Source organism: Mus caroli, unplaced genomic scaffold (assembly GCF_978045245.1).
Source record: "Mus caroli unplaced genomic scaffold, Mus_caroli_1 scaffold_10, whole genome shotgun sequence".
Classification (NCBI taxonomy): Eukaryota; Metazoa; Chordata; class Mammalia; order Rodentia; family Muridae; genus Mus; species Mus caroli.
This window is the reverse complement of record NW_028227265.1, coordinates 54,580,486-54,608,424: the sequence shown is the minus strand read 5'-3', so window position 1 is coordinate 54,608,424 and position 27,939 is coordinate 54,580,486. Positions and strand designations below refer to the sequence as shown.

Below are 27,939 nucleotides of genomic sequence, written 5' to 3'. Positions count from 1 at the left end.
CTTCTACTAAGCCACAATTGCGTCCTGCCCTGGGCCTTTTAGAGAATCTTAGAGATTAGCCAACAGGTCCTGTCCTCAGGGTTGGCTGGAGCAAACTGACTGAGATTTTGTCACCTTTAGTTTTCTCTGGCTAGGGATAAGGCCTTGAGCCTTTCCAAATATTCGTGGTTATTCCAGTGTTTACTGATAGAGGCAAAGCGGGGATAGGCAGGAAGAGAGCCCAGCCACCCTCACCTGTCTCCATCTGGCTCATGTTTCTAGCTTACTGGTCAAGAGTTTCAACACAGGGGCTGGAGAGATTATGGCTCACTTCTTGAGCTTAGTTCCTAGTACTCACATGGTGACTTACAAGTATCCCTTTCAGGGGCTCTCACACCTTCTGATGCACAAACAATCATGCATAGGTGCACATGTGTGGGGTGGTACACACAAATCTATACAGGCTACCAGGAAAGTTGGGTGTCTTCCTCAGTCACTCTCCACTTTGTTTTTTAATTAATTTATTTTTGGAAGTGAGACGTGAACTCAGGGCCTTACACATGCTGGGAAGGCACTCTACTGTGGGGCTGAGGGATGTAGGAGAAGGGGGCGGGGAGGGAGAGAGCCCACGTCTGGCCAGAGTTCCTGTGCTCTGGGCAGGCAGGCGTAGAAGGACTGCCGAACGCTTTCCACTTGGCTCTGGGTGGGCATCTGGCTGTGTGAAACCACTGACCCCACTCGGTGGGGTGGGGGTGATGGACAAGGGGCAGCCTACGATACCAGGGGCCCGGGGGGCAACATCCTCAGCCCCGGAGATACGGGAGAGAGGGCAGAGGGAGAGAAGTTCCCAGCAGGCTGGCTGGAGCACAGGAAGGCCTTCTGATAGGAGATTAGGCGTGCCTCGTTAGGAAAAAGCCTATCCCATCATCCAAGCACAGCAGGCCTTGATGAACAGAGACAGTTTATGGTTTTAGAGCTTTATTGTAGAAAGGCATGGGGAAAGAGAGAAAAGGTGGAAAGACAGAGAGAAAGAGACCTGCCATGACCAAGAGGAGGGAAGGGGGAAAGAGAGGGAAAGAAGAAAGGCTAGAGAGTAAGAGGTTAGAGAAAGAGAGAGAGAGAGTGTGAGGAGAGAAAGTAAGAGAGGTTAGAGAGTAAGAGAGGTTAGAGAGTGAGGAGGGGCCAAGCAGCCCCTCTTATGGTGGGCTTGTTATCTTGTTGTTGCTAGGGAACTGGGGAGGCGTCTAGCCCGAAGGTCAGAAGCTTGGGACATTGTGTGTGACTAAAAGCCACGCTTCTCCTGTGGGAGCTGGAGGGGCAGTAACTTCTATAGGAGCCAAGGGTCTAGGAGACATGAGGGAACACACCACCAGGTTCTACTGGGGTTCAGACCTCAGCTCGACTGGAGACCAGACTGTCTGTGTATAGCCCAATGCCCCACACTCTACCACTGAGCTAATTCCCAGCCCTGTGCTAATTTTTGGAACAAGGTCTCTTACTGAATTTAAAACTTATCAACTGATTAGACTGGCTGACCAGCAAGCTTTGGAGATTTGCCGTCTCCACTTTTCTAGACTGGGATTACAGGCAAATGCTGTATCCATCTTTTCTAAGTGGGTACAGAGGAACCAAAACCAGGTCTTCATGTTTACACTGCAAACACTTTACTGAATGAGTCATCTCCCCAACCCCTTAACTTCTCCATGTGATCTATGTATGGCAAAATGATTCTGATTTAAAAAAAATGGACCTGCATGTGCCTTTACTCCCAGCACTCCAGAGATAGAGGCAGGGGGATCTCTGAGTTCATGGCTGACCTGGTCTTACAGAGTGAGTTCCAGGATAACCAGGGTTACACAGAGAAGAGTTTGTAAATAGATCTATGTATATTTTAAACTTTTTATTGATTCTTTGTGAATTTCATATTGTGTACCCCAATCCCACGCATCTCCCCATCCTTTCCTATCCAACCTGTGCCCTTGAAGAAAAAGTAAAAAAAGAAAACCCTAAAAACATCTCACCATGGAAACTGCAGTATGTCACTGAGTGTCTTCAATCTCAGCCTCTCCTCTGTAGAGCTCTGTAAGCTTCTGCCTCCTGGGTGCTGGGATTGAAGGCATGTGCCACATCTGGCAATTTATTTATATTTAAAGATATATGTATGTGTTTTACCTGTCTACTGCATGCATACCTGGTGCCTGTAGAAGTCAAAAGAGGGCATCAGGTTCCCTGGATGGTTGTGAGCCACCATAGAGAACTGATTTTCTACAAGAGCAGCCTGTGCTAGCATTTAATTGCCAAGCCATGTCTACAGGACTCTGTCTTTTTTTTTTTTTTTTTTTAGTTTTTCCAGACAGGGTTTCTCTGTGTAGCCCTGGCTGTCCTGGAACTCACTCTGTAGATCAGGCTGGCCTCGAACTCAGAAATCCGCCTGCCTCTGCCTCCCAAGTGCTGGGATTAAAGGGGTGTGTCATCACGCCCTGCTAGGACTCTGTCTTTTGACTAGTGAATTTGCTGACTCTGCTTCACTCTGACTTTTGCTAAAATTCTGTTCAGTGCTTAAGTCCAGCATTCCATCTGCACCTGAGGGGAAGCCCCAGCCAACAATGTGGAATTACATCCCTGCTGTTGGTGACAATTGCTAAGAACAGCCTAGATTTTGGTCAAGAAGCAAATAAAGCAATCTAAAATAGAATGTGTTAAACCTGTCTTGGCACACAGGGATTACCATGAAATGTTGAGAAAACCAAGTCTTAGATTCACCTGATTTTTTTTTTTTTTTTTATAAATTGCAAAAATGCTCAAACTTTATTCTCTGTAAATACATGTTTGAATGGTTGCGGCAGCAATAGGTTTTCCACTTGTTCGCGTGGATGGGAGGAACTCAACAAAGGAAAATCTACACTACGGTTGCTATGCTAAATCTGCCCTTTTTTTCCCCAAGATTTCCATTTAGAATTTGGTCATGAATTTTGCATGATTTAAGCATTGCCAAGGAATTTAAAAAGTTCTACAGTCATCATAATTATTCGTTTGAATCTGAATGAAAGAAAACATCCCTGGCTTCCTGGGCTTTGGTACTATCTGAGTAGGGGAAGGTGAGCCACCTGGCCCCAAAGCTGCGGAGACAGCACTCTGGCACCTCCTGCCGGGCTGGAGCAAGGGTACACCTCAGGCATACTGCTTTCTCACAGCTCTGAAAGGGGTGGTTTTCTCATATACTATTAATATTATTTTAAAGGCAGGGTTTCTTCAGCCTCCCTAGTGCTAGCAGATATGGGGTAGGGCTGATAAGTCTACCTTTTATTTATGTGTCTGTATTCAATTGTTCAGCTATTGCTCCAGTCCGTTTCCTTTTACTTAAAATCACCCAGGCTGGCCTTGAACTTGCGATCCTCCTGCTTAGACTTTACGAGGAGCGGGGCTGACAGACCTGCGCCACTGGGCTAGGTTTTCTCCGAAGACCTAAGGCTTAAGTGCTCAGAAAGCTCCCGAGCCCCTCCGCCATCTTTGCTCCGCTAGCAGCTAGCTCAGAACTTTCGCGCCAAAAAGTCCCGCCTCACAAAATGGAGACCGGAAAGAGTTGACGCGTGACGTCACCAAGACGCCACAGCCAATCATCTTGGGAATCAGGCCTTGGAGGCGGGACTCAACCGGCGCAGAGCGGCCCAATAGCTACCCGCGGCGCTGAACGAACCAATAGGAGCGCAGAGACCGCGGTGGACAAACGCGGAGGCTGGTTTTTCCCGCGAAAGTCGGCTTCCTCTAGGAGGGCGGAGGTTCGTGTGGCGCGCCGCTGTGAGGTGAGGGAATTGCGGGACCCCGTCTAGGGAAGCTCCCGCCGCCCCGGGCTGCTCAACTCTCTGTCTCTCTTGACCCAGGTACAGTCATGTCGGGCTTCGACGACCCCGGCATTTTCTACAGCGACAGCTTCGGTGGTGACCCCGGTGCGGAAGAGGGCCAGGCCCGCAAGTCCCAACTGCAGAGGCGCTTCAAGGAGTTCCTGCGACAATACCGAGTGGGCACCGATCGCACGGGCTTCACCTTCAAGTACAGGTGCGACAGTGTCCGTGAACCATTCTTACGGGGGACGCCTTTTCTTGACAGTCCCTCTTCAGGCCTAAATTTAGGATAGATAGAGTGGTCTACGATTAGGTGTGTTTTGAGAGAGGTGGGGGCATTGGTGCCTGTGAGGACGGATGCCGGGGTGCATGGGCACTGCTGCTGACGGTCCCTCAGTGCACCCTTCCTGTCCCCCTGCCCCTTTGTTGACCACTAAAGAGATGAACTCAAGCGGCATTACAACCTGGGTGAATACTGGATCGAGGTGGAGATGGAGGACCTGGCCAGCTTTGACGAGGAGCTGGCTGACCACTTGCATAAACAGCCAGCCGAGCACTTGCAGCTGGTGAGTAGCACCCATTTCAGAGCCTCCTAAACCCGGGCCCTGTCCCATCATCACCAGCAGCTTATGCCTTTCCTCTTCTTCAGCTTGAGGAAGCTGCCAAGGAGGTGGCTGATGAGGTGACCCGGCCCCGGCCAGCTGGAGATGAGCTGCTCCAAGACATCCAGGTCATGCTCAAGTCAGATGCCAGCCCGTCGAGCATTCGGATTCTGAAGGTAGGAGTTTATTGAATGGCTAGTCAGGGTGGCATGGCCACTGTGTGGTGCAGAAGGCGTCTGAGACAGGTAGCCTGGAGCACCAGATGTGTGACCCTGACCAAGATATTTGACTTAACTTAGTCTTTATCCTGTGTGAAATTACCTCAATGGGGTTGATGCCTTAAAGGGAAGGCAGAGTTGAGTCTTGCAGAACAACAGTGAGTTCCTATCCATCAGGGAGACTAAAAAAATTGTAAATGCCATCCATAACTGGGAGGCAGAAGTAGAAGCCTGGTGTACATGAGACCCTGTCTCAAAAAAAAAAAAAAGAAAAGAAAAGGAAAGAACATGGGGACAATGTGGCTATTGCTGAGAGGGGTGGAGAGTTGAGGAAGAATACTTTAGAGGAAGTGTTGTTGGAGCTGAAATTGATTGATGTGTAGCCAGTCAGGTCAAAACCTCGAAGAGTGTTCTACCAGACTCAAGGAACAGTAGGTACAGAGGCACTGGGGTGACAGTGGTGGCCTGTTTGGAGGAATGGAAGGAAAACAGTATGTTTGGAGTCCCCTGAGCTTGCATGTTGGTAAAGAAGAGGTGGAACAGAGGATGAGGTGGGAGTCACTTGTGTTCCACCACAAGGAATTCCTGGGGTTGAACTCAGGTCTTCAGGGTTGAAGCAAGCAGGTGCCTTCCTTTACTTGCTGAGATAGCCCACTGGCCCTGGTTCCATTCTCTTTATGAGGACGGGGTTTACATTCAGAGCCTTCTACTTCAGGCAAAGCACTCTTCAACTTCAGCCCTAGACTCTGATGCCTGACATTGGAATTCATAGGATTCTTCTGCCTGCTCTTAGAAGAGAAGTTATAAAATGGGCAGACTTGGAAGCAGGAAGGAGGACATGAAGATGGTTATTGTTTTATCTTAGCATGTGGCCGTGCTTTGTGAGTAGTGTAGTGACATCTGGTTGTTACCCATTCCCTTGGTGTCACCCACCCGTTGTGTACTGTACCTAGAAGGCTATATTTCATTTGCTTCAAGCACACCGAGCTCTGTGTCTTTTTTAGAGTCCCTGTCAAGTTAGTCTTGGTTAGCAGGATAACATATCTTCAGGAAACAGCCCCGAGTCCTCCATGCAGGCTCTAGTGTTGGTTGTCTGAGTCCAGCACTCTAGACCTGAACTGCACCTTAGGTTCTGCCAGTGTGATGGTGGCTTTGGATTTGAGTGGGGACTACTGTTTCATTGGAAAGACAAGTTTGTCCCTCTTCTAGGGACAAAGCACTTTGGGGAATGTACTGCAAAGTCTGGTCACAGGAGTAATTGGATCTCCAAAGCAGTGATTCTAAAGGGGGTGGGTGGTTTACAACCCCATTGTGGGGTTTAAATTATGATTCCCAGCAGAAAGAAATTACAGTTACAAAGTAGCAATAAAAATAATTTTATGGTTGGGGGTCACCACTGTTGTAATACTGGACAACTGTATTAAAAGGTCATAGCATTAGGAAGGTCAAGAACCACCTCTCTAGATGGATTCCCCTGTTAAGGGATGGCTGAGGCCTCAGGCTTCTTTTCCTTTATAGTGTCAGAGGTCTGGGATACCTGGGCCCTTGTAGGTAATTTTTCTTTCGAGACAGGGTTTCTCTGTATAGCCCCGGCTGTCCTGGAACTCACTTTGTAGACTAGGCTGGCCTGGAACTCAGAAATCTGCCTGCTTCTGCCTCCTGAGTGCTGGGATTAAAGACATGCGCCACCACGCCCAGCTGGTAATTTTTCAAAAAAAAAATGTTTTGTGGATTGTTCAAAGATTCTAATGTCTGGGAGGTCCTTGTGCCTCCACTCTTTTTTTTTTTTTTTAAAGATTTATTTATTATATGTAAGTACACTGTAGCTGTCTTCAGACACTCCAGAAGAGGGCGCCAGATCTCGTTACAGATGGTTGTTAGCCACCATGTGGTTGCTGGGATTTGAACTCTGGACCTTTGGAAGAGCAGTCGGGTGCTCTTACCCACTGAGCCATCTCACCAGCCCCCGTGCCTCCACTCTTATTTCCCGGAAGTGGTCACCCACTCATTGTTTCTCCAAATTTAAGGTTTTATAGGGCCTAGTATGAATCTGTAGTTCCTTTGTCCCAGAAAAGCTTGGAATAGGAAGATGGAGAAGAGAAAATGTGCTTGTTAATTGTTTTAGATCTATTTTTATATGTGAGTGTTTTATATGTATGCCTGTGTATCTGTGTGCACAATACATGTCTGCTGCCTATGCTGTCAGAAAGACAAAATTGGATCCTCCCGGAACTTAAATTATGGATGGATGTTTGTGGGCTACCATATGTGTGCTGGGAACCAAACTTGGGAGTTCTGGAAGGGTTTGCCAATGCTCTTAACTGCTGAGCCATCTCTCTCGCCCACTCCCTCATTATGAAAACTTACCACACGTGGAAGTATATATAGAAAAGGGTAATGAGCCCCAATGTTGTTACTGAGATTGAGTATTAATATTTTGTCTTTTTTCCTGTTTATTTCTGAAGAATTTTTTTTTTAAGATTTATTTATTATATGTAAGTACACTGTAGCTGTCCTCAGATACTCTAGAAGAGGGCATCAGATTTCGTTATGGATGGTTGTGAGCCACCATGTGGTTGCTGGGATTTGAACTCGGGACCTTCGGAAGAGCAGTCGGCGCTCTTAACCACTGAGCCATCTCACCAGCCCCTGAAGAATTTTTAAGCTGAATGTTGTACATGCTTTTAACAGGCCAAGGGTGGGATTACAAGTTTTTGCCACCCTGGGCTGTATGCCTTGACTCATAAAACAACCCAAAATAGAAAACCAAAAGTGAATTTTAAAGTACATTACACATGGCATTTTTATCTTTAAATACTTACATATGTAATTTTTACTACATTTACTTCTGTGTGGGCAATTTGGTGGTTAAAGGACAGCATAAGGGAATTTGTTCTCATCTTCCTGAGATTGATCACCCTGGGGGTGGTCAGGCTTGGTGGCAAGTAATCTGTTGAGTTAACTTGCTAGCCTCCCAATATGCAATTGGGGGTTGAGGGGAGACAGGGTTTCTCTGTGTAACAGCCCTAGCTGTCCTGAAACTTGTTATGTAGACAAGGCTGGCCTCAAATTCAGAGATCCACTTGCCTCTGCCTCTTAGGACTAAAGACATGTGTTTTAGGAAGAACCAAATGTTGTATTAGGTTGTTACTGATCTTAAGTCTCTTATTTCAGAAGAACCTTCCTTACTCCCTGAATGTAATTCCTTTCTCAGTTATTAGCTTGTAGTAGAGGAAGGGGTGTTTTGTCCTGTAGGAATATGTGGCCTTGTAGATCTATACTGTGGCCTGCTTGGCCAGATTGAAGCACACATGTATTATTTGGAACTTGGAGGTTAGTTGAAAGGTCTTGTTCCCCTACAGTTTGACATACTGAGCAGGAATGATGGGTGATAGTTCATGGGTGATGTTGGTGCTTTGTCCTACTTTTTTTTTTTTTTTTTTTTTTTGGTTTTTCGAGACAGGGTTTCTCTGTATAGTCCTGGCTGTCCTTGGAACTCACTCTGTAGACCAGGCTGGCATTGAATTCAGAAATCCGCCTGCCTCTGCCTCCCAAGTGCTGGGATTAATTGTCCTACATTCTTATCACTGGCATGCTTGTGGCCCTTTCATAGTTTAAGAGTCTTATGCATAGTCTTGTGCATGTGTGTGTTCTCTAATCTAGCCCAAGATGCCCCGAGTTGGAGAAATGGCAGGGAGATTGTCTCCATCCTGTAGACTGGTGAGGCTGGCACAGGAAGCAATGGAATGTGTGAGAATGTTTCACTGTGTATAGTGAAGATAACAGAGACTCTAAAAAGAAGAGGACTTGTCATCTAGCTTAATGATTAGTAGTAACAGGCCAGTTATTTTGACTTTACTGACTCCTAACAGTATATATCCCTGAAAGGTGAGGATTTTATTTTGAAACAGGGTTTCATTACATAGCAGCTCTGGCTATCCTGGAACTTACTATATAGACTGGTCTGGCTCTGAACTCAGATCCACCTGCCTCTGTCTCTAAAGTGATGGTATCAAAGGTGTGCACCACCATGTCTGGCACAAGGAATCATTTTTACAGCATGACTATTAATGAATGGCCTAATGAATACATTCTAAAGAGACACTTTAGCTATCAGACCACTAAAACAATCCCCCTCCCCCCCAAGAAATTGGGATTTCCTCAGGAATTTCATACTGGGGAAAGAAAAGCCTGAACCACTAGTGGAAACTCTTATCTCTAGAAATGGGTTTACAGTAGAGAAATAGTGATGGGTCAATGGTCGGTGGGACCACACAGCTTGATAGCTAACTTGATAGACATACCCCTGACCCTGTTTAAACTTTGATCTAACTTCAGGATGCCTGAGGATGGGCTCAGGGGATGTGGATAAGGAGTCTACTCAATCTCTTTGCTCTTCTTCCCAGGGTGACCCTCTTGACACGTCTCCCCCTTCTGCTTTTTACTGTGAATATGGCTATTTTAATTGGCTACTTGAGGATGAGTGGCTAATCTGGCTTCTTGGTATATAGGTGTGACCCTTTGTTTGGTAACATGATCATAGTAACATCACAATTAACAGTGCCAGTATCTAGTGAGATGGAGTCGTTAAGATGGCGAACCTGAGGCTGACAGAATGTCCATAGCAGTTGGTGACAGAATTGAGCTAGCACCAGGGCCTCTGTCTTGTGTTAATTCTCTGGTACAGCACAGGAAGCTACTGTCAGGGTTGGAGTTTGGGTCTTCTGGGTTTTGTCGTAAAATATGTTTCATGTTTCCTTTGTCTCCCAGTCCCTGCTATGCTCTGCAAGGCCCTTGAAAAGTGGGGGCTTGTGTATGAGGCTCCTGAACCTGGTGCCCAGGTTACCTCACATTAGGTGGGTGCTCCGGAAAGTCTGAGCTAAACTATGAGCCATGGATTTGTCACCTCCTCCAGATCTTGCCCGTGTCATTCCTCAGCCCTTCCCATATCTCCTCGTTCTCCTTAATCATCAAGTCTCCCTGTGGCTTTGTTACAGTCAGACATGATGTCACACCTGGTGAAGATCCCTGGCATCATCATTTCAGCCTCTGCAGTCCGTGCCAAGGCTACTCGTATCTCCATTCAGTGCCGCAGCTGCCACAACACCCTCACCAATATCGCCATGCGCCCAGGCCTAGAGGGCTATGCCCTTCCCAGGAAGTGCAATATGTGAGTGTGTAGCCGAAGGGACTCTGGGGAATGACCTGAAGTATCAAAAAAGCTGGCAACCAAGGCAAGGACTGGGAAGCACTCTATCCTTGAGTTAGGCAGGGTCAATAAACCCAGCCCAGTGTCCCTTCAGGTGGTTGAACTTTTGCCCCACCTGGATAATCCACATGGCCTGTGTGTGAAATCCAAGGATGTGTAGGAAACAGTCCAGGGGATTGAATCTGTATGGAAACTGTTTCTCTGTCTCTGTAAGCCCCTGGCCATCCTGGAGCTCACTCGTATAGGCCAGGCTGGCTTTGAACTCAAAAATATGTCTGCCTCTGCCTCCTGAGTGTTGGGTGGCATGTGCCATCACCACCTGGCTTACAGAATCTTCTAAAGCAAACTGGATTGCTGGGTTAGACTCAGCGTGCCCACTGTACTGCCTAAGAACATGGCTATACTACTTGATATTTAGCATATTGTTAAACTATAGTGGCAGAATGCGTGGACTTCCAGTTAGTAGGACTTTAAAATTTTACTGTATAGTTCTTAACAGAAAACTTTTGCCAACTCTGACCTAACAAACTCTACTTGCATCTTGGCTGCTTTTGGCTTTCTCTTCTAGTTTCTTATCAGTTTCCACATTGTCTGAGGCATATTGGCATTGTCCTAGACTGTTGCCTACCCTTACCTGCTGCCACAGAGTAGCTCATTCCTATCCCCTTGTCCACCTTCACTGCTCTTCAGTCTATTCCCTATACAGAAGCAGGGTGGCTTGACTCTTCCATAGCCTGCCTTGGTCTAGTGCACTTGCATTCTCTTCTCCCTAAGTGGTCTTCACTCAGACTGCCACAGTGTCCCTACATGTCCTTGTCATCTAAGATGCCTTCCTTATCCTATGTTTGCATTTGGTACATACATGTCTGCACACTCTCATCTGCCTATTTTTACTGCATGCCTTTATATTATGCAGATGGTTTTCAATCCTGATGGGAATTTAGCTTCACAGACCAGGGACTTTAGGTTTACTGCTATGTGTCCTTACCTATATTTGCTGAAGAGACTTACTGTATAGGCCTCAGAGTCTGCACCCTCAGAATGGTCTAGAAGTGCTAAAATAAAATCTCACTGGAAAAGATACTAGGCTAAGAATACAGTTTAGTAAAGGATTTGATGATATAGCTCCTTCACCTATGAGGACAAGAGGCCTCATGAGGGAACGATGCGTGACTGCCACCTCAATGTGACGTGGAGAAGCCAAGATCCCTGAAGATCTGACTTTGAATCTAGCACCCTGCCCTAGGTCTTTCCCAGATGTGTCCCAGCTCTGCCTTATAATGCTGTTGCCTCTCAGGGCTGACTTGTTGAATGGGTGTGCGTGCCTCACCTTTGGGTTCTCAGGGTAGTTCTAGTGACCACTTCTTCCCCTGCCCAGGGATCAGGCTGGGCGCCCAAAGTGCCCACTGGATCCATACTTCATCATGCCTGACAAGTGCAAGTGTGTGGACTTCCAGACTCTGAAACTGCAGGAGCTGCCTGATGCAGTCCCTCATGGTGAGATGCCCAGGCACATGCAGCTTTATTGTGACAGGTCAGTGTAAGTATGTAGGGGCTGTGGGTTGGTGTCCATGTCACTCTGGTACAGCATAGAGATCGTCTGGTGCCCAGTGTGTAAGCTGGAGCTCTTGCTTTGTCTGGTGCTTCTCATTGACTTTGGCATTTTTTGTCTGCCATAGTCTGCAAAGCATGACCACTCCTATTTTACATGAGTACTGTAAACTGGGGGAGGTCAGGTGACTGTGAGTAGAACTAAGGCCTGTGCACCTTCAGAGAGACTAGCCCTCTCAGCACAGAGCTGGATAACTAGCAGCAGTGCTAGCTCCTATCTAGACTGCTGACATACCAACCTTCCTGTTAATAAGACTGTCTGGTTTTGTTGAATAGTTACAAAATGACCTAGATGAAGGCTTACAGGTCCCTGAGTTCTTACCCTGGGCTCATATACCTGATGATGAGTACAGATGTAAAGCTTTCTGGGGAGTAAATCCACAGTTGTCAACTTTATCATTGGCAAGAATGTGCCACTTGGGATCTTGGGAAAGCTATATTCTAAGTCCTTTTTTTTTTTCCAATCAGTAAAATGGCCTGAACTATTTCAAAGTGCCTGAAAAGGCATATCAAGAGTTTAACACAATTCCTTAGCACAACTGAGCGTATTGTATTATAGTATTCTGAGCATCCAAAGAGCTTGAGAATTACGTTGTGGAATGAGTAGGAAGTTAATAGGAAAGTGTAGGTGGCAGAAACAGTTCTCAGTGAAACTGATTTGATAGTATATAGAACATCTTTGAGTTTGTTACCTTGCTTGATTCCCAACAGCTGAGACAAGTCAAAGTCATCTCTCCAAGCTCAGAGAGGCACTGTGATTTCTCTGAAGTCACACAGCTACTTTATGGTCCTTGAAGCAACACTGATTCCAGGGAAACATGGAGGCTTTGGTTGGTTAACATCTTATTGTTAAAAGGGTGACTAAAAACCTAGAGGCAAATTGACTTGGCTGAGCTCAGGGAGTGTGGCAGAGGCAGAAATGGAGAGTGACACTGGCACTAGCAAGTAGTCCTTAAGGGTTTGAGGAGAAAGTTTTCCCAAAGGAGCTTGGTCACAGCTCAAATGACCTAGGACTTCTGAAGGCTGGGCAAGGGCACCGCGCCTCACTTCTACCAGTACAGCTTCTGACCTCTTGAATTCAGTGAGAGTCAGGCCAGTATTATAACACTGTACTAACTATCCAGACTGACCTGTAGGTAGCAAGAGTAGAGAAAGGTTCTCTTACTCTAGACCATGCAAGGATTGAGCTGACTTCATAGTGATACTTAGGGTAGAAATACTAAGCTGACCACACTGTGATTTGCTTTTCTTCATCTTCCCTCCCTGTACTTTACTCAGGTACCTGTGTGACAAGGTTGTTCCTGGGAACAGGGTCACCATCATGGGCATTTATTCCATCAAGAAGTTTGGCTTGAACCCCAGCAAGGGCCGGGACAGGGTAGGTGTGGGCATCCGGAGCTCGTACATCCGAGTGCTGGGCATCCAGGTGGACACAGATGGCTCTGGTGAGTTGCTTTGAATTTCTACACTTCTCTTAACAAGCTGCTCATGTGATAACCTAGGCATTCTTGAATTGCTCAAACCATTAGGATAGGATGTGCTTTACTTGTGTGTGTGTGCGCGCGTGCGTGCATGCATGCATGTATGTATGTGTTTGTGTGTGTATGGTGGGCATACTAGGCAGATATTCTACCACTTAGCTATATTCCCTATCCTAGAGTGTTCATTTTTACAGTAAGCAAAAATTTGTTGCCCTAAAATGTCTATTTATTGGTTTAGTTGTAGCTCCTGCCCGGAGGTTGTTGATTGAGTTGCATGACTCAGTGCTATAGATGGGATGTGGTGTGTATCCTGTGCTGCATCTTAGTAGGTGGAGAGGAAAAAGTGCATGAGGGTTGAGCAGACAGGATCTAGTTGGAAGAGAGCCCCTAAGGGATAGGTATCTGACACTGAGCTGCTTTAATTGAGGTCTTGAAAAGGAACTAGAGCATTGTGGGAAGGCTTCATCTATCAGGAGTGTCAGCAATAGCTTTGAAGGATGGAGGTGTGAAGGAGGGTCTTTTCAAGTATAGAGGAGTTCAAGTATAGAGGAGAGTTGGTAGGAACTCTGGTGGGGGTGGGGGTGCAAGTGACAGGACCTCTAGTAGGAGTTGGGTTGAGTGCTAGGGGTCAAGTAAATAGCCTCAACTCTCAGATGGAGTAGAGAGCTCATGCTTACATCTAGGGGCAGTGGGAGTCAACTTGGGGATTGGTCCATACATATGGTCTAGAGTGATGGAGTTCTGAGTACTGTGTCCATATTCTATGTTGGTAGAAACTCCCTTGGTTAAAACTGGAAAAGAAGGTTCCATACAATTCTAGCCATATTACAGACTTTAACTCTCCTTGACTTGCCATATCACTTAATGTATTACCATCTTCTGAAACTGGCTCTTCCTTAGCCATCCCTTCCCTTGCTTAGCAAACCCTCCAGATCTTCCTCAGTTCCCTTTTTTTTTAATCCCCTCACCTCAGTAAGCATGCTGTTTGGCTGCTCTACTTTCATCCCCAAGGCTGGCCACATTTTACCTCCCTGCTCTGAGTCCCACTCTTTCTCCTGGGTTTGGATTTTCAAGCCCCTCTGCCACTTGGTCCCACCCTACCTTCTCCATTCCTCAGCAGCTCAAGTGAACCATGCTGTTTTGGTCAAGCAATTGCATTGGTTCTCTACTCTGTCTGCATTATGAGAGACTTCCCAGTGGTCCCCAAGGGCTCTGTGATCTGGCCTGATTGTATGGAACCTTCTTTTCCTCTCTGGACCCTTGAGATTTGAAAGACTGATATAGCCCTGTGCTCTAGCTTTCCTGAGTAAGGCTATGTCCTCCTGGTGCTGAGAGCTGTTGGTGTGTGTATGTTGACAGAGGTCAGGGTGTTCTTGATCTAGGTCTAGGCCCAGCAGTAGGCTGGAGGAGATGCCCCTTGCTCATGTATGCACCTGTTCCGTCCTAGGCCGAAGCTTTGCTGGGTCTGTCAGCCCACAGGAAGAGGAGGAATTTCGTCGTCTGGCTGCCCTTCCCAACATATATGAGCTTGTCTCCAAGAGCATTTCCCCCTCCATCTTTGGGGGCATGGATATGAAGAAGGCCATTGCCTGCCTGCTTTTTGGGGGTTCCCGGAAGAGGTAAGGGGTCTGGGAGGAAGGTGCTGATGAATAGGCTGCTGCAGGAGGATATCTGTGTGATGAGCACCAGGTGTTCTTCCGTGCCATTGGGGAGCACAGTGGGAAACTCTTTGGTCTAATGTGAGAGATGCCACCTTGAACCAAAGTTTCTAAATGAGACCTGTGAAATACCTGACACTGAGAAATTGTCATGTATCCTCTTCCTCTTCCTCTTTCCTTCCTTTCTTCCTTTCTTTCTCTCTTTCTTTCAGATTTATTTATTATATCTTAAGTACACTGTAGCTGACTTCAGATACACCAGAAGAGGGCATCAGATTTCATTACGGGTGGGTGGTTGTGAGCCATGTGTTTGCTGGGATTTGAACTCAGGACCTTTGGAAGAGCAGTCAGTGCTCTTAACTGCTGAGCCATCTCTCCAGCCCCTCTTCCTTTTTCTTTTTCCTTACCTTTCCTTCTCTCTCTCTTTTCTTTTAAGATTTATTTATTTATTATATGTAAGTACACTGTAGCTGTCCTCAGACACCCCAGAAGAGGGCACCAGATCTCATTACAGATGGTTGTGAGCCACCATGTGGTTGCTGGGATTTGAACTCATGATCTCTGGAAGAGCAGTCAGTGTTCTTAACCGCTGAGCCATCTCTCCAGCCCTTTATTTTTTTTTTAAGATTTTATGTACATGAACATACTGTTGCTTTCTTCATACACACTGGAAGAGGGCATCAGATAATATTACGATTGGTTGTGAGCCACCATGTGACTGATAAAAATTGAACTCAGGACCTCTGGAAGAGTAGTCTTAACTGAGCCATCTCTCTAGCCTGCTTTTCTTTCTTTTTCTTTTTAAACAGGTCTTATTATGTAATCAAATTGTCTTTCAAATTCATGATCCTCCTGCTTCAGTCTCCCAGATTCTAAGATTAGAGATGTTGGTCACCATTACTGGCATCCTGTGTTCTTTTGAAACTCTAAAATAATTGAGCTCAAGACTGTAGCAGCAGTGACAGTCTATTCAAGTGGCTACTGTGTAATATGCTTTTTGTACTACATTCAGAACATTCTTGTAAATGCTTCATCTGTCCTGAACCCAGCCCATTCTCTCAGCAGTCTATATGGATGTTACTGTTGTATTCATTTCATAGATGAAGAAGCTGAGGCACAGAGAATGAAAGGACTTACTTCAGGTAACAGGGCTGGATTCTGCCCTATGTCTACTCTTCAGCGTGCACAGCCCTCAGTGCCATTTATGTTACTTCCCTACCTGAGAAATACCGTACCAGTGTTAGGCTAGGAATGAGAGAATTGGGTGTGAGCTTGTTTCTGGGCCAGACTCTGTCATTTCCACCTGTTCTGAGACTCTTAGGGGAGGGTGACCAGCCCACATAAAGCCAAGAGTGCTGATAACTATAATGCTAGAATCTGGAAGACTAAGGTGGGAAGATCATGAATTAGTTCAGAGGATAGCCCTCAAGTAGATTCTTACTTTGTCTTCTACCTACCTATCGTCTCTAGGCTCCCAGATGGACTCACTCGCCGAGGTGATATCAACTTGCTGATGTTGGGAGACCCTGGTACAGCCAAGTCTCAGCTTCTGAAGTTTGTGGAGAAGTGCTCTCCCATTGGGGTAAGTGGCTGTGGACAACTTTCTAGTGGCTTAGGTGTCCCAGCAGGGAGGAAGGCTACAGAGTAGAGTTGCCTAGTTCCTAGACATGCATGGGATCTGATTCAACCACATCCTCTTCCTCATTCATCTTGGCTCTGGTCAGGATGGCAGAGGGGGTTTGAAAAGGAAGGTGTGTATATAGAGGTGGGTGGTAAGAGCATTGGACTGAGTCAGGCTTGGTTTGCTTCTCAGCCTGGCAGTGGACTTGGAAGAGGTAGCCTAGATTCCCTGAGCATCAGCTTATACTCATTTGCTAAGTAATGATGCTGCTTATGATAGTAGCTGGAATCAAGAAGGACCAGATGCTTGCTGAAGTACCTACCAAGTTTTTACTCATTTAACTATTTGTCTTCTTGTGAAGTGCTCCTGCTCATGTTATGTATTGGATAAGGAGTGGAGCGGTAAAGTGTCTTGCTCATGATCCCACTGCTGGGGAACTTGAGAACAAGGTTCAAGGCAGTGTGTCTAATGACCCAGGTGCCCTGAGGCTGGGAGGATCAGGGAAAAGGGGGTGGATGTGACAACTGACTAGTGGTCTGTGAAATGGGGAAGTGGTGGTTTTGGATGGAGAGGAGGTGTGCTAAAGCTAACCACATTGGCACCGTCTCACGGAAATATCAAGGCCTGAAAATGTAAGTTGTGCCATGTTAAATTTTATAGTACCACATTTAGAATGTAAGAATAGGTGGAATTCATTTGTGGGTTTTTTTTTTTTTTTTTTTTTTTTTTTTTTTGGTTTTCCGAGACAGGGTTTCTCTGTGTAGCCCTGGCTGTCCTGGAACTCACTTTGTAGACCAGGCTGGCCTTGAACTCAGAAATCCGCCTGCCTCTGCCTCCCGAGTGCTGGGATTAAAGGCGTGCTGGAATTCATTTGTATAGTCTGTTTAGCCTGTAGTCTAATATAAGCTTTTTTTCCCTTTCAGTGTAGTTAAACCCCAAATCTTGTGCATGTTAGGCAAATATTTTACCACTGAGGTGCATCCCAGGCCTATAACATGCAAGTATTGAATATTTGGCATTCATGTTAGCACAATGTGATCTGAGTATGTCTCACATGCACCTCAGGTAGGATTTACTATATTTCAAGGGGTCTGGCAGTATGTAGCATACAGGTCTTCACAGCTGATGGACTCAGGATAGAGACATCCTAAAAGCCAGGAATCCCCAACCCTGAGGCCAGCTTCAAATATATTCTTTTCTGGGGATCAATACTTACGTCGCAGGGATGTGCTGTAGCTCAGGTGAACCTTCCAAAGAGGAAGGAAAGGCTGAGGCCCAGTTAGGCCTTGAGTTCTGTACTGTTCAACCAGTTTTGCAGTGTGATGTGGGTAAGTCACAGCCCTCTGAGCTCTTGCCCTTTGAGGCTGGCACGAAGTACTGACACCTCCTGTCTCCCCCAGGTGTACACATCTGGGAAAGGTAGCAGTGCTGCTGGCTTGACTGCCTCAGTGATACGGGACCCCTCATCTCGAAACTTCATCATGGAAGGTGGAGCCATGGTTCTGGCAGATGGTGGGGTTGTCTGTATTGATGAGTTTGACAAGGTGAGTCTAAGTCTTCTAGTCACAGGACTGGGGTGTGTGGCCTCAGGTGTGGTAGCAGATACCACTTCTGAGAGACTTAATATATAGTTCTTGTGCCTGTCACTCTGGGGGAACTTGGGATAGGTTGCTTTGCTTCTCTGGGGTACTCTGGAAATTCGGGAAAGTGAAAGCCAAGCCCGTGTGATTATCTGCTATTGGCTGGCCTGAAGTCTACTACAGAATGGTTACGGTTCCTAGATTTTTCTGCCACTCTACCCAGCTTGGGTGAGGATTCTGATAGACAAACTCTCAATGCAGATGCGGGAAGATGACCGTGTAGCAATCCATGAGGCTATGGAGCAGCAGACCATCTCCATTGCTAAGGTGAGTGGCAACTACCCTTCAGCAATCCTAAGTCCTCCTAAGGCTGCACTGATGCGTGCTGCCAAGTCCTCTTTGCCCAAGGCTGTGCTAGCAGCAACAGGCCTGGAACTTGGGGGGGAGGGGGTGAGCAAGAGTGCACACATGCAAGCATGTACACACATATATGCGTGTATATAATGTATGAGTTCATATGTTCATATATGATGGAGAGGCCTGTCCCAGGATTTTTGGTTATTTGCTCCATTTACTCCCCTTTCTACTTCAGGCTGGGATCACTACCACCTTGAACTCTCGCTGCTCTGTTCTGGCTGCAGCCAACTCAGTGTTTGGCCGATGGGATGAGACAAAAGGGGAGGACAATATTGACTTCATGCCTACCATCTTGTCCCGATTTGACATGATCTTCATCGTCAAAGATGAGCACAATGAGGAGAGGGACATGGTACGTCTCGGGCTAGGCTGGTGACAACTGATAGGTTCATCATGGTCCTGAAGGTGAATAAGAGATTTAGGCACAGAAATGCTAGTGGTTAGATAGTCTGGAAGGAAGCATATGAAATGACTTGTTAGTGGCTTGTGGAGTGTTGGAGAGGAACCTAGGGTCCTAAGACCTAGGTATGCCCCGTGTGACTTTTTTTTTAAAGCAAGAAGCTAAAAACCTGAGCTCTGCTCTCCACCCTTGTTAGTAAATTTCTGAAAGAAAATAGCTTATGGAATTTGGTAAGGCTATGAGTATAGTAGGGGCATACCTATGGGTATAGTTCCCATGAGGCTCTAGGTTGTTGGACCAGCCGTCTGTTTCTGCTTCCCTTTTGGAGGCTTTAATTCTTAGACAGTTGCTCCCTGTGATGGTAAAGACAAAGCCTATCTTGGCCAGGCTGAGGGGTGCAGGCTTTCTGAACTCTGGCTGGCTGGCTCAGACTCCTTTTCAAGATGGCTGATTCAATCTGGTGCCTCCCTGCTTCTCTGAATTGTTCTGCTTGGTCTCAAACTAACTTTGGCAATATGTTTTAATTTTCAGGCTCGTTCTCATTTTCTGGCTTGTTCTGTCTTCACCCCTGTCTAGTTTGTTCTTTTTCTGAAACCTATCTCTACAATTGTCCCAGTAAAACTGCCTCCTTCTCTTCTTTGTACTGCCCCTTAAGTAGCTTCTTTTTCTTTTCTTGTGAGACTTGGGCATATCTCTTTCTGTCAATTTTTTTCTCTTGATTCATCAGTTTGTCTGCTACTCAATTAGATATCACTTTCAAACATGGGTGTTTCCTTCTACAAATTAATTTTACCTTCATTGTTTGGGATTAAAGGGCTGAGCCATACCACAACAAGAAATAAAATCTCAGGGTTCATAGTGTGATCAAATATCCTGCAACATTAGCTATTGATTTAACTGTCCTGAAAGGAAGAAGATGAAGCCTTTTCTAGTAGTTATAATAGAAGTGGCAGAATAGCTTGGATATTGTCCACTGTCCATGCTTAAGTAGATACTTGCCCTAGTTAGGACAGACAGGCCAAAGGTACTGGAACACAAGCATTTGCCATATTATTTCACCTCATTGGCTTGGATATGTCCAGTTTCCATGCTTAAGTAGATAGTTGCCCCAGTGAGAGTGGACAGGCCAAAGGGACTGGAACAGAAGCACTTGCCATATTATTTTATCTTGTCTGTTAAACCTGTGAGCTGACCCAGTGTTCCCTGTGCCCCTTAGATGCTAGCCAAACATGTGATGACTCTGCATGTGAGTGCACTGACACAGACACAGGCTGTGGAGGGTGAGATCGACCTGGCCAAGATGAAAAAGTTCATTGCCTACTGCCGAGCGTGAGTGCTGGGAGATAACATGGGCTTTTTGGATAGAGGGAGAGCCCGGTCCTGTTCTGCTCCTTACCTAGGATTTCCTGGTAACCCTGTTCTGAACTTTGTTCTATTCTTACCTGTCACTGTGACCCTCTCCATGTGTTTAAGTTTTCTCATCCTCTTAAGTGAGGGAGGTAGAGTGGAGGAGCTGAAGACTGCTGGGAAGCCTACTCCCTGGTGGGCCTCCTGCTCCTGTGGGGCCCTCAGTTTCTGGTGGAACAGTGTACACCTGGTAGCTAGACAGCATACTGCAGCCAGCATCGAGTAGTTTTCTGGGCTGGAGAGATGGCTCAGCGGTTGAGAGCACTGACTGCTCTTCCAGAGGCCCCAAGTTCAATTCCCAGCAACCACATGGTGGCTCACAACCATCTGTAATGAGATCTGATGCTCTCTTCTGGTGTGTCTGAGGACAGCCACAATGTACTCATATATACATTAAATAAATAAAAATAGTTTTCTGTACATAATGTTCAGACTCACTTCCCATTTTCTCAGAGAGGTGCCATGTCTGACAGCTGCTGATAGCCTGGTCAAGTTTTTCTTAAATCTCTTTCAAATGACTTACCAGCTATATTATGAGCAGGAAGCTGTGTTTGGGAACATTCATCTCTGCGAGCCAATAGAGGCCTGGGAACAGGGTGGGGGCAACCTCAAGATTCCTTTCTGGCTTTACTCTAGTTCACTCTGCAATCTGCAGGAGGTGTGGACCTCGGCTATCAGCAGAGGCAGCAGAGAAGCTGAAGAACCGCTACATCATCATGCGGAGTGGGGCTCGTCAGCATGAGAGGGACAGTGACCGGCGTTCCAGCATCCCCATCACTGTGCGGTGAGCAAGTAGGCTCACCTCAGAGAGCAGGGCCAGTTGGCCACTGCCATTTTCATAATGCAGGCCCAGGGTGGGTTGGGCAAGGGAGTCATCTGGGCCCATGTGCTGTGTCTTCCTAATTATTTTGTTTTGTGTGTTTGAGGCTGGAGATGCCTGGGTAGGTCTCACTACTGTATTTTGCCTGGCTTCCCTCTTTGAGAGGCAGTTTGAGGAAGGGGAGGACTCTGACCGACAATGTAGCTACAGGGAAATTTACAGATTTTCACTGGGTCATCATTTATAGACAATATAGTAAGAGCTGGGGCCTACCTGAGCTGAATTATATCTCTAGCGTTGATTGGTTACAAGTAGATCTGGTTGTGTATAGTGAAACCCAAAGAAAGTAGCTTAAGTTGGAAGTTTATTTTCATTATTAAACTTTGGGAAGTAGGTTCATGGTGGTTTTTTGGAGCTGTATGGGCTCCGTTACATTCACCTTTGCCAACCTTTCAGCCCCATATGGTCTTAGAAGTTATAGCCATCATGTCCACATTTTGAGCACCAAGAAAGACAGTGGGAGGAAGACATGCTTTTTAATGGATATTTTCATATGATGCATGGATTTAGAACTTATAGGCAGCACCTAGACCAAAAAGGCAGGAAATATCCTTTAGCAGGCAGTATGTGCTGGAATAAAAGTTGGGTTCCAGTACTAAGAATAAAGGGTAATAGATTATCGGGATAGCCAGCAAACTCCCCTGTAGTCCTAACAACCTTGGCCATGGTCCTTCCTGGAGGATCAGAGGGGGGAATGTGGGCTGAGCCCTTTGAGTACTTTGTTGCTCCAACAGGCAGCTGGAGGCTATTGTGCGCATTGCTGAGGCTCTCAGTAAGATGAAACTGCAGCCCTTTGCCACTGAAGCTGATGTAGAGGAGGCATTGAGACTGTTCCAGGTGTCCACACTGGATGCTGCTTTGTCTGGCAATCTGTCGGGTGAGTAAGCACTGGACTGTGGTCTTGGACGCTAGGATAGAGATTTAGTTAGCTGGTGGCTGGCAGGGTGCTTCCTGGATATGCTTTTGATAATAGCCTTTCCACTGCTTCTCTTCTGGATGTTTTAGCTATTGTAGGAGGAAGGAGCTTCTCCCTAGACCTCTTGAGTCAGTTCATTAAAAGTAATTGTAGGCCTGTCACTGGTAAGTAGTGGCTGGGAGTCCTCCCTGTTAAGCTCAGAACTACTCTAGAGTTTCCCAATTTGTGGCCTCGGGATTTATTTATTTATTTATTTATTTATTTGACAGCCAGATCTGACACTAGACTGTCAGTCCTTCCTGTCATGGAGATGAGACTGACAGATCTTCTGTCATGGTCACCAGTCTTGGTGAAATACATGCCTCTTGACCCCTGAGCTTTAATGTTTACTGCCTTCTTTCAGCCTCTGAGATTGGTGATATGCCAACCAGAGTTACATCTGCCCTAATCTGACAGTAAATCTGGTTTACCATTTGCCAATCACTGTCTAAATGCCAGAGCTGTAAGTTCCCAAGGTTTCTGTCCTACCCATTCCACAAGCTTTCTAACCTTTCTTGGTGGGATAGGTGAGGAGGTTGTTACAGGTAGTGAGTGAAAGGAATTAAGAGGAGCAGTGGCAGCTGGGCCAGGTATGTTGGAGGAGTGGTTCTTCTTCTTACCTGATAAGATTGTACACCTCTTGCTTACTCGGGGCTTCTCAGATTTGTACTCTAGAGGGCCCTGCCTTCTCTCCCTTCTTGCTCTCTTTAACTCAAAACTTATACTTCCATTGGGCATGGTGGTGGAAAGTGAAGCCAGCCAAGGCTATACAATGACACTGTTCCTCAAAAATAATGAAGTAATAAATAAACCCAACCAAATAAAAACTCTGCTTCCTTCAGAGTCTTTTCTAGGGCTGTTCCTGTTGCCTTGGTATGTGTAGCCCATAGGGTCTCGAGGCACTGGACTCTCATGGTGTCTCTGCTATCTAGCTCTGTGCTTGTTGCAGGGCCTCTGTTACCTTTCCCTCTGCCTAGAGCACTCTCCCCCATATTACTTGATTCTCACTTCCCTGGTGAGGCCTCCACTGTCACATGGTGTTCTGTCTTTGATTTTCTCTGGTTCAGGCCACTCTAGTTAGAGGCTGTCATCTCTCTGGCCCTTCCAGTATGGATGAACTGGGGTTTCTAGCACCTAGTTTCCCTATTGCACTCTGACAGGGGTGGAGGGCTTCACTACCCAGGAGGACCAGGAGATGCTGAGCCGCATTGAGAAGCAACTCAAGCGCCGTTTTGCCATCGGCTCTCAGGTGTCTGAACACAGCATTGTCCAGGACTTCACCAAACAGGTGAGTGAGCCTTCCTAACCCTGGGTCTACAAGCCAGGCCCAGGATACAGAGGATGTGCTGCTGGTTCTCTTAGTCTGGTTCCCACTCAGCCATCACATACAGTGTTCTGTAGAGGGGTGCTGGGATGGGGGTGTTTGAGCCACTATTCCTTTTGTAGGAACTGCTACAGTCTACAGTTGGGGTTGGCTATTTATAGGGAAAGGAGGAAGCCAGGTCTGTAGAAAACAATACCCAATTTTCCCATCTCTTAGGTTTTCCCTTGTTTGGATCCTTACAGGGTAGGGAGGACCAGAACCAGATGAGTTAGCCTTGCATCCCATTGGGGAGAGGGCTACTGATACCATGCACAGGAGGTACTGTTTGGGGTATCAGTAGGAGCCTGTGCCCTTTAAAATCATGAGGATAGCCCTGGTTTCTGTTTCTCGTTCCCTTCCCTGTGTATCCTCTCAGTTTGCTCCTGGAAGTAAATTATACAGTAACGGATACTGGCCCTCTATAAGTGAAGAGACTAGTCTTGCCTGAGGCTGGGGCTGGAGAAAGCTTGACTTCTAGGGTCACAGGGACTTAAGTCCTAGCTCACTTAATTGCTATATGACCCAAACAAGTGACAGTCTGTGCCTATTTCTTCCTCTGTAAAATGAGATTATTCCTAATACTAGGTGCATAAAGTCGATATATGTACTTGCCTAGTACACAAGAGGCATCATCACATAAGAACTTTTCTGAAGTCAAGGGAGAATGGAGGTGGATATTTTTGTCTGTTTAAAATTGTCTATGATCCGTGATGCATCAGGTCCCTTGGGTCATAATGATATACCTGTGCATCTGTCTTGTGCTCCCTCCTACAGAAATATCCAGAGCACGCCATCCGAAAGGTGCTGCAGCTCATGCTACGCAGGGGTGAGATCCAACACCGTATGCAGCGCAAGGTGCTCTATCGCCTCAAGTGAGCCCATTGCCCATCAACCCTCAAGCCTGAAATGCTGCCACCGTCCTATCTCCCAGTCAGTGCTCCAAACCTTTTGCCCTGCCTCTCCACCTCAGACTGCTGTCTGCAGCACATCTGCAGCCCCTGGAAATGTACTTTGGTCTGTTGGCCTCATACTGTGTTTGTGTGTCTGAGGACTCTCTGTTCTGGGTGTCTATCCCCTGTCATGCCTTCTCAACAAGATGAATCTGGAGCAGGAACAGGCCCTGGAATGTAGACGGGTCTGTATATTGGCTCCCGGGCCACTCACTGCCAAGCTTCTTTGTATGTACAGAGGTAATAAAGCAATCGAGTCCCTGGCTGCTAAGGACAGTGGACCAGTATGGTAGTAGTGCTGTGTGAATACAAGGTTGACTCTTTCAGCTTTCTTCAGCAGCACCTAATGTGAGAACTGGATCATTCATTGTCTGCCTCAGTTTCCTAATCTGCAAACAAATTTGATGAAGCTGAACTCAGTGAGTGAGTGGCTGTCAGTGGAAACCCAAGTAGACTCCAATGTAGAATGTCTCCAGGGCTTTATTTACAGCAAGTGGGCCTCAGTGGTGTCTTGGGGAGGAACCAGACATCAGGGTTTATCAGTTAAGGAGCTATGAGTACCTGAGCAAGCTTTAGCACAGTAGGAGGTATTAGTGTCAACATTGTTAAAAGAAGACACCCCAACACCTTGTATTACCAAAATGCCGAAAATTATGATTTTAGAAATCTAGAATTTATAAAATTAAGGAAAAGTCAGTGAAATATTTAAGTATTTGTTATGTAAAGTACATTTTTAAATGGGAAGCTAGTGCTGAAAACACTTCAGTCACCAAAAGTAAAGCAACTGTAGGAGGAAGGCTTCAGAGAACAGGAAGTACATACACAGGCCTTTCTCGAAGATGGCGTCTTGTGCTGAAATGGCTGTTGCTTGAGGTGTTTGCTTTTTTTTTTTTTTTTTTTTTTTTTTTGAGACAGGGTTTCTCTGTGTAGCCTTGGCTGTCCTGGAACTCACTCTGTAGACCAGGCTGGCCTTGAACTCAGAAATCCGCCTGCCTCTGCCTCCTGAGTGCTGGGATTAAAGGTGTGCGCCACCATGCCTGGTAGAAGTGTTTGCTTCTTACTCCCTCCTGGAAATGTGCTTGCCTGAGGAATGGCCATAGCCGTTTCTTTTTGATTGGTCTGCAAACTTGGAACAGAGTGTGCTTGTCTAGAAGGGCAGGCTTGGTAAGAACATTTTTATCCTACTTGAGGAGGATGCATGGACATGCGGGCCTGCAGGAGTGCTTAGTTGAGTGGAAGATGCTGATATGATACCTCTTTCTTGGCAGGTCATGGCTGGCAGGCACAGTGTTAAGGGAGACAAGCTTAGCTTGCAGGGAAGTGGGCAGTGCTTGTTGTGCCGCAGTGTTCTGTCTGGCCAGTAGATTACAACCTGGGTTTTAGCCTGGAAAGGCATTTTGGAAACCTGGAAGAGAAGAGGGCCTGGGCTGCACGAGATAAGGAAGGAACCAAGACAAGTCTCTGCTCAAGGTTTAATTTTTACTATTTTGGTACTCAGTTAAAGGAAGGGGGAGGGGCCCAATTCCCGCCAAATAATCTTGGGGTCCAGTAGGTGATCACGTGATGGCTTCGGAACAGCAAAGTGGCAGGTTTCAGCAGTGGGCGTGACAGAAAGATTGAGCAGGAAGCTCCATCCAGGTATAAACAGTGGAACCCTTAAGGCTGGGTAAGGGGAGGCTACACCGCAGCTCAAGGAAAAATGCCCAGGAAAATATCCAGGAATTAAGGATTGGTTGGTTTCTGAATCTGAAGTGGATCCTAACCTTTAATTCTACAAGACACTGGCCTGAGCTGCTGGGGCTAAGTTACTGTAGCCCTGCAAGTATGGCCAAGATGGTCTTAGGACACACTTTTCCCTCCTTTTTCCTCTTCTTCCCATGTTCCCATGAGTGTCTGAGATAAGTAGGATTTGAAGCAGTGCTCTGAGGACTCAGCCCGCTCCTTGCTCTGCTTTCATTGCTTCCCCAGATAGCAGCTTGATTTTCACTTTTTCTTTTGCCTTGTCATGCATGCTTGGGCCTCCTGGTGATTCCTGGTCCCTTGCCCAAGGTATAGACATTTCACATCCCCTGGTTGGTCTTTCAGCTTAAATATTATTAGTCCTTAGACAAATATTTGTGACATGCAGTGACAGGATTGGTACAGGCACAAGTGGGCTGCAATGGCCTGTTATGTTAGCTCCTGAGCTCTGCTGCATCTACCATCATATATTGTCTGACCCAGACTGCATGTGGGAGAAGATTCTACTGAAATCTATACCTTGTGGAAGATTTCTGGCAAAATTCTAAGCAACTGTCAATGACAAGCTGTTGGGAATCATAGACACTGTCACCTTAGCCACCGTAGAAGTCACACGTACAGTGAAGATTGCAGGCCAGACATGGAAGTTAGCATCCCTGTAACTCCCATATTTAGGAGCTGGAAGCAGGAGGATCAGGAGTTGAAGGTTGTCCTCAGTTTCAAAGTGTTCAAGGCTACAGCCTGGGGTATAGGAGATTGGTCCTGTTTCAAAAACAATCTACATAAACATGTGTTAGTGAAAGTACTATTTTAGAGGAACATTTACAAGTACCAGAATGAGACCAATTCTCTCTCTTTTTTTTTTTATTTTGGTTTTTCGAGACGGTTTCTCTGTATAGCCCTGGCTGTCCTGGAACTCACTGTAGACCAGGCTGGCCTCGAACTCAGAAATCTGCCTGCCTCTGCCTCCTGAGTGCTGGGATTAAAGGTGTGCGCCACCACCGCCCAACCCAATTCTCTTATTTTTAAACTATTTTTTATTTTTATCTTATGCACATTGGTGTTTTGCCTGCATGTATATCTGTATGAAGGTGTTAGATCTTTGATTTGCAGGTATTTGTGAGCTGCTCTATGGGTGCTGAGAATTGAACCTGGGTCCCCAGGAAGAGAAGTCAGTGCTTTTAGATGCTGAGCCATCTCTACCCAATCCCCCATCCCAAAGAAACAACAAAACAAGGAATTTCAGAATTTCAGAAATGCAAAAGATGAGTTTTCTCAAACTGTTGAGGTGGAAGTGGCAAAAGATGGACACTTCACACGGTAACTTTGTGGTTTTAGATGTAAGTTTTTCACTTCTATTAAGTATGTTATGGTTTTAGAGGTAAATTTTCATATTGTGCATGGGTGTGTATGTGTTGGTCCTAAATAGCATGCCACGTGGGTGGAGCTCATGGGGGCAACTGCATAGAGTCTGTTCTCTCCTTGCATATTTATATGGGCTCTTGGGAAAACTCAGGTCATCTGATGTGTGTGACAAGCACCTTTACCTGCTGAGGCATACAGATCCTTGTGCTTAAACATGAACAGTGGTAGGTTGGTATTTATGAGCCAAGGGTTGCAGCTCAGTGGTTGACTGCTTTCCTGGCATGTGTGAGGCCAGGTTTTCAATCCTAGAACCACAAGAACATGGCCTGGTTCAAAGGGTATTAATGATAGTTTTCAGTTAAATCAGTGAGGGTTTTTTCTTTTACCTGAAAGATGAGGCAGTAAGGCAAAGTTCTGGTGTAAGCACATGGGCCCAAACCCAACTGGCCTGGGTTCAGAGTGTAACTCAGCTACTTACTGTACCTAGCATAGCCCTAATTTCCTATTAAGAAATAGGGGTGCTGGGTTTGGTGGTGCACGCCTTAAACACCAGCACTAGGGAGGCAAGCAGGTGGATCTCTTAGGTTTAAGTCTAGCCTGATCTATAGAACAAGTTCCAGGACGAGAGCTCACAGAAACCTTGTTTTGAATAAAAAGAAAA

The 27,939-nt window shown here is 46.2% G+C and overlaps 1 protein-coding gene across 1 annotated transcript; it reads left to right on the top strand.

Annotated features, from left to right (window-relative positions):
- Positions 1-3,702: 3,702 nt before the first annotated feature.
- On the top strand, positions 3,703-25,038 carry Mcm5 (minichromosome maintenance complex component 5). Its single transcript, XM_021169622.2, has 17 exons — positions 3,703-3,782; positions 3,861-4,035; positions 4,261-4,387; positions 4,471-4,599; positions 9,639-9,811; positions 11,229-11,384; positions 12,740-12,906; positions 14,390-14,561; positions 16,071-16,182; positions 17,622-17,765; positions 18,063-18,128; positions 18,394-18,570; positions 19,835-19,947; positions 20,681-20,809; positions 21,640-21,782; positions 23,021-23,148; positions 23,998-25,038. The coding sequence occupies exons 2-17, from the start codon at positions 3,869-3,871 to the stop codon at positions 24,097-24,099; spliced, it is 2,205 nt and encodes a 734-aa protein (XP_021025281.1). The 5' UTR covers positions 3,703-3,782; positions 3,861-3,868; the 3' UTR covers positions 24,100-25,038.
- Positions 25,039-27,939: the final 2,901 nt, after the last annotated feature.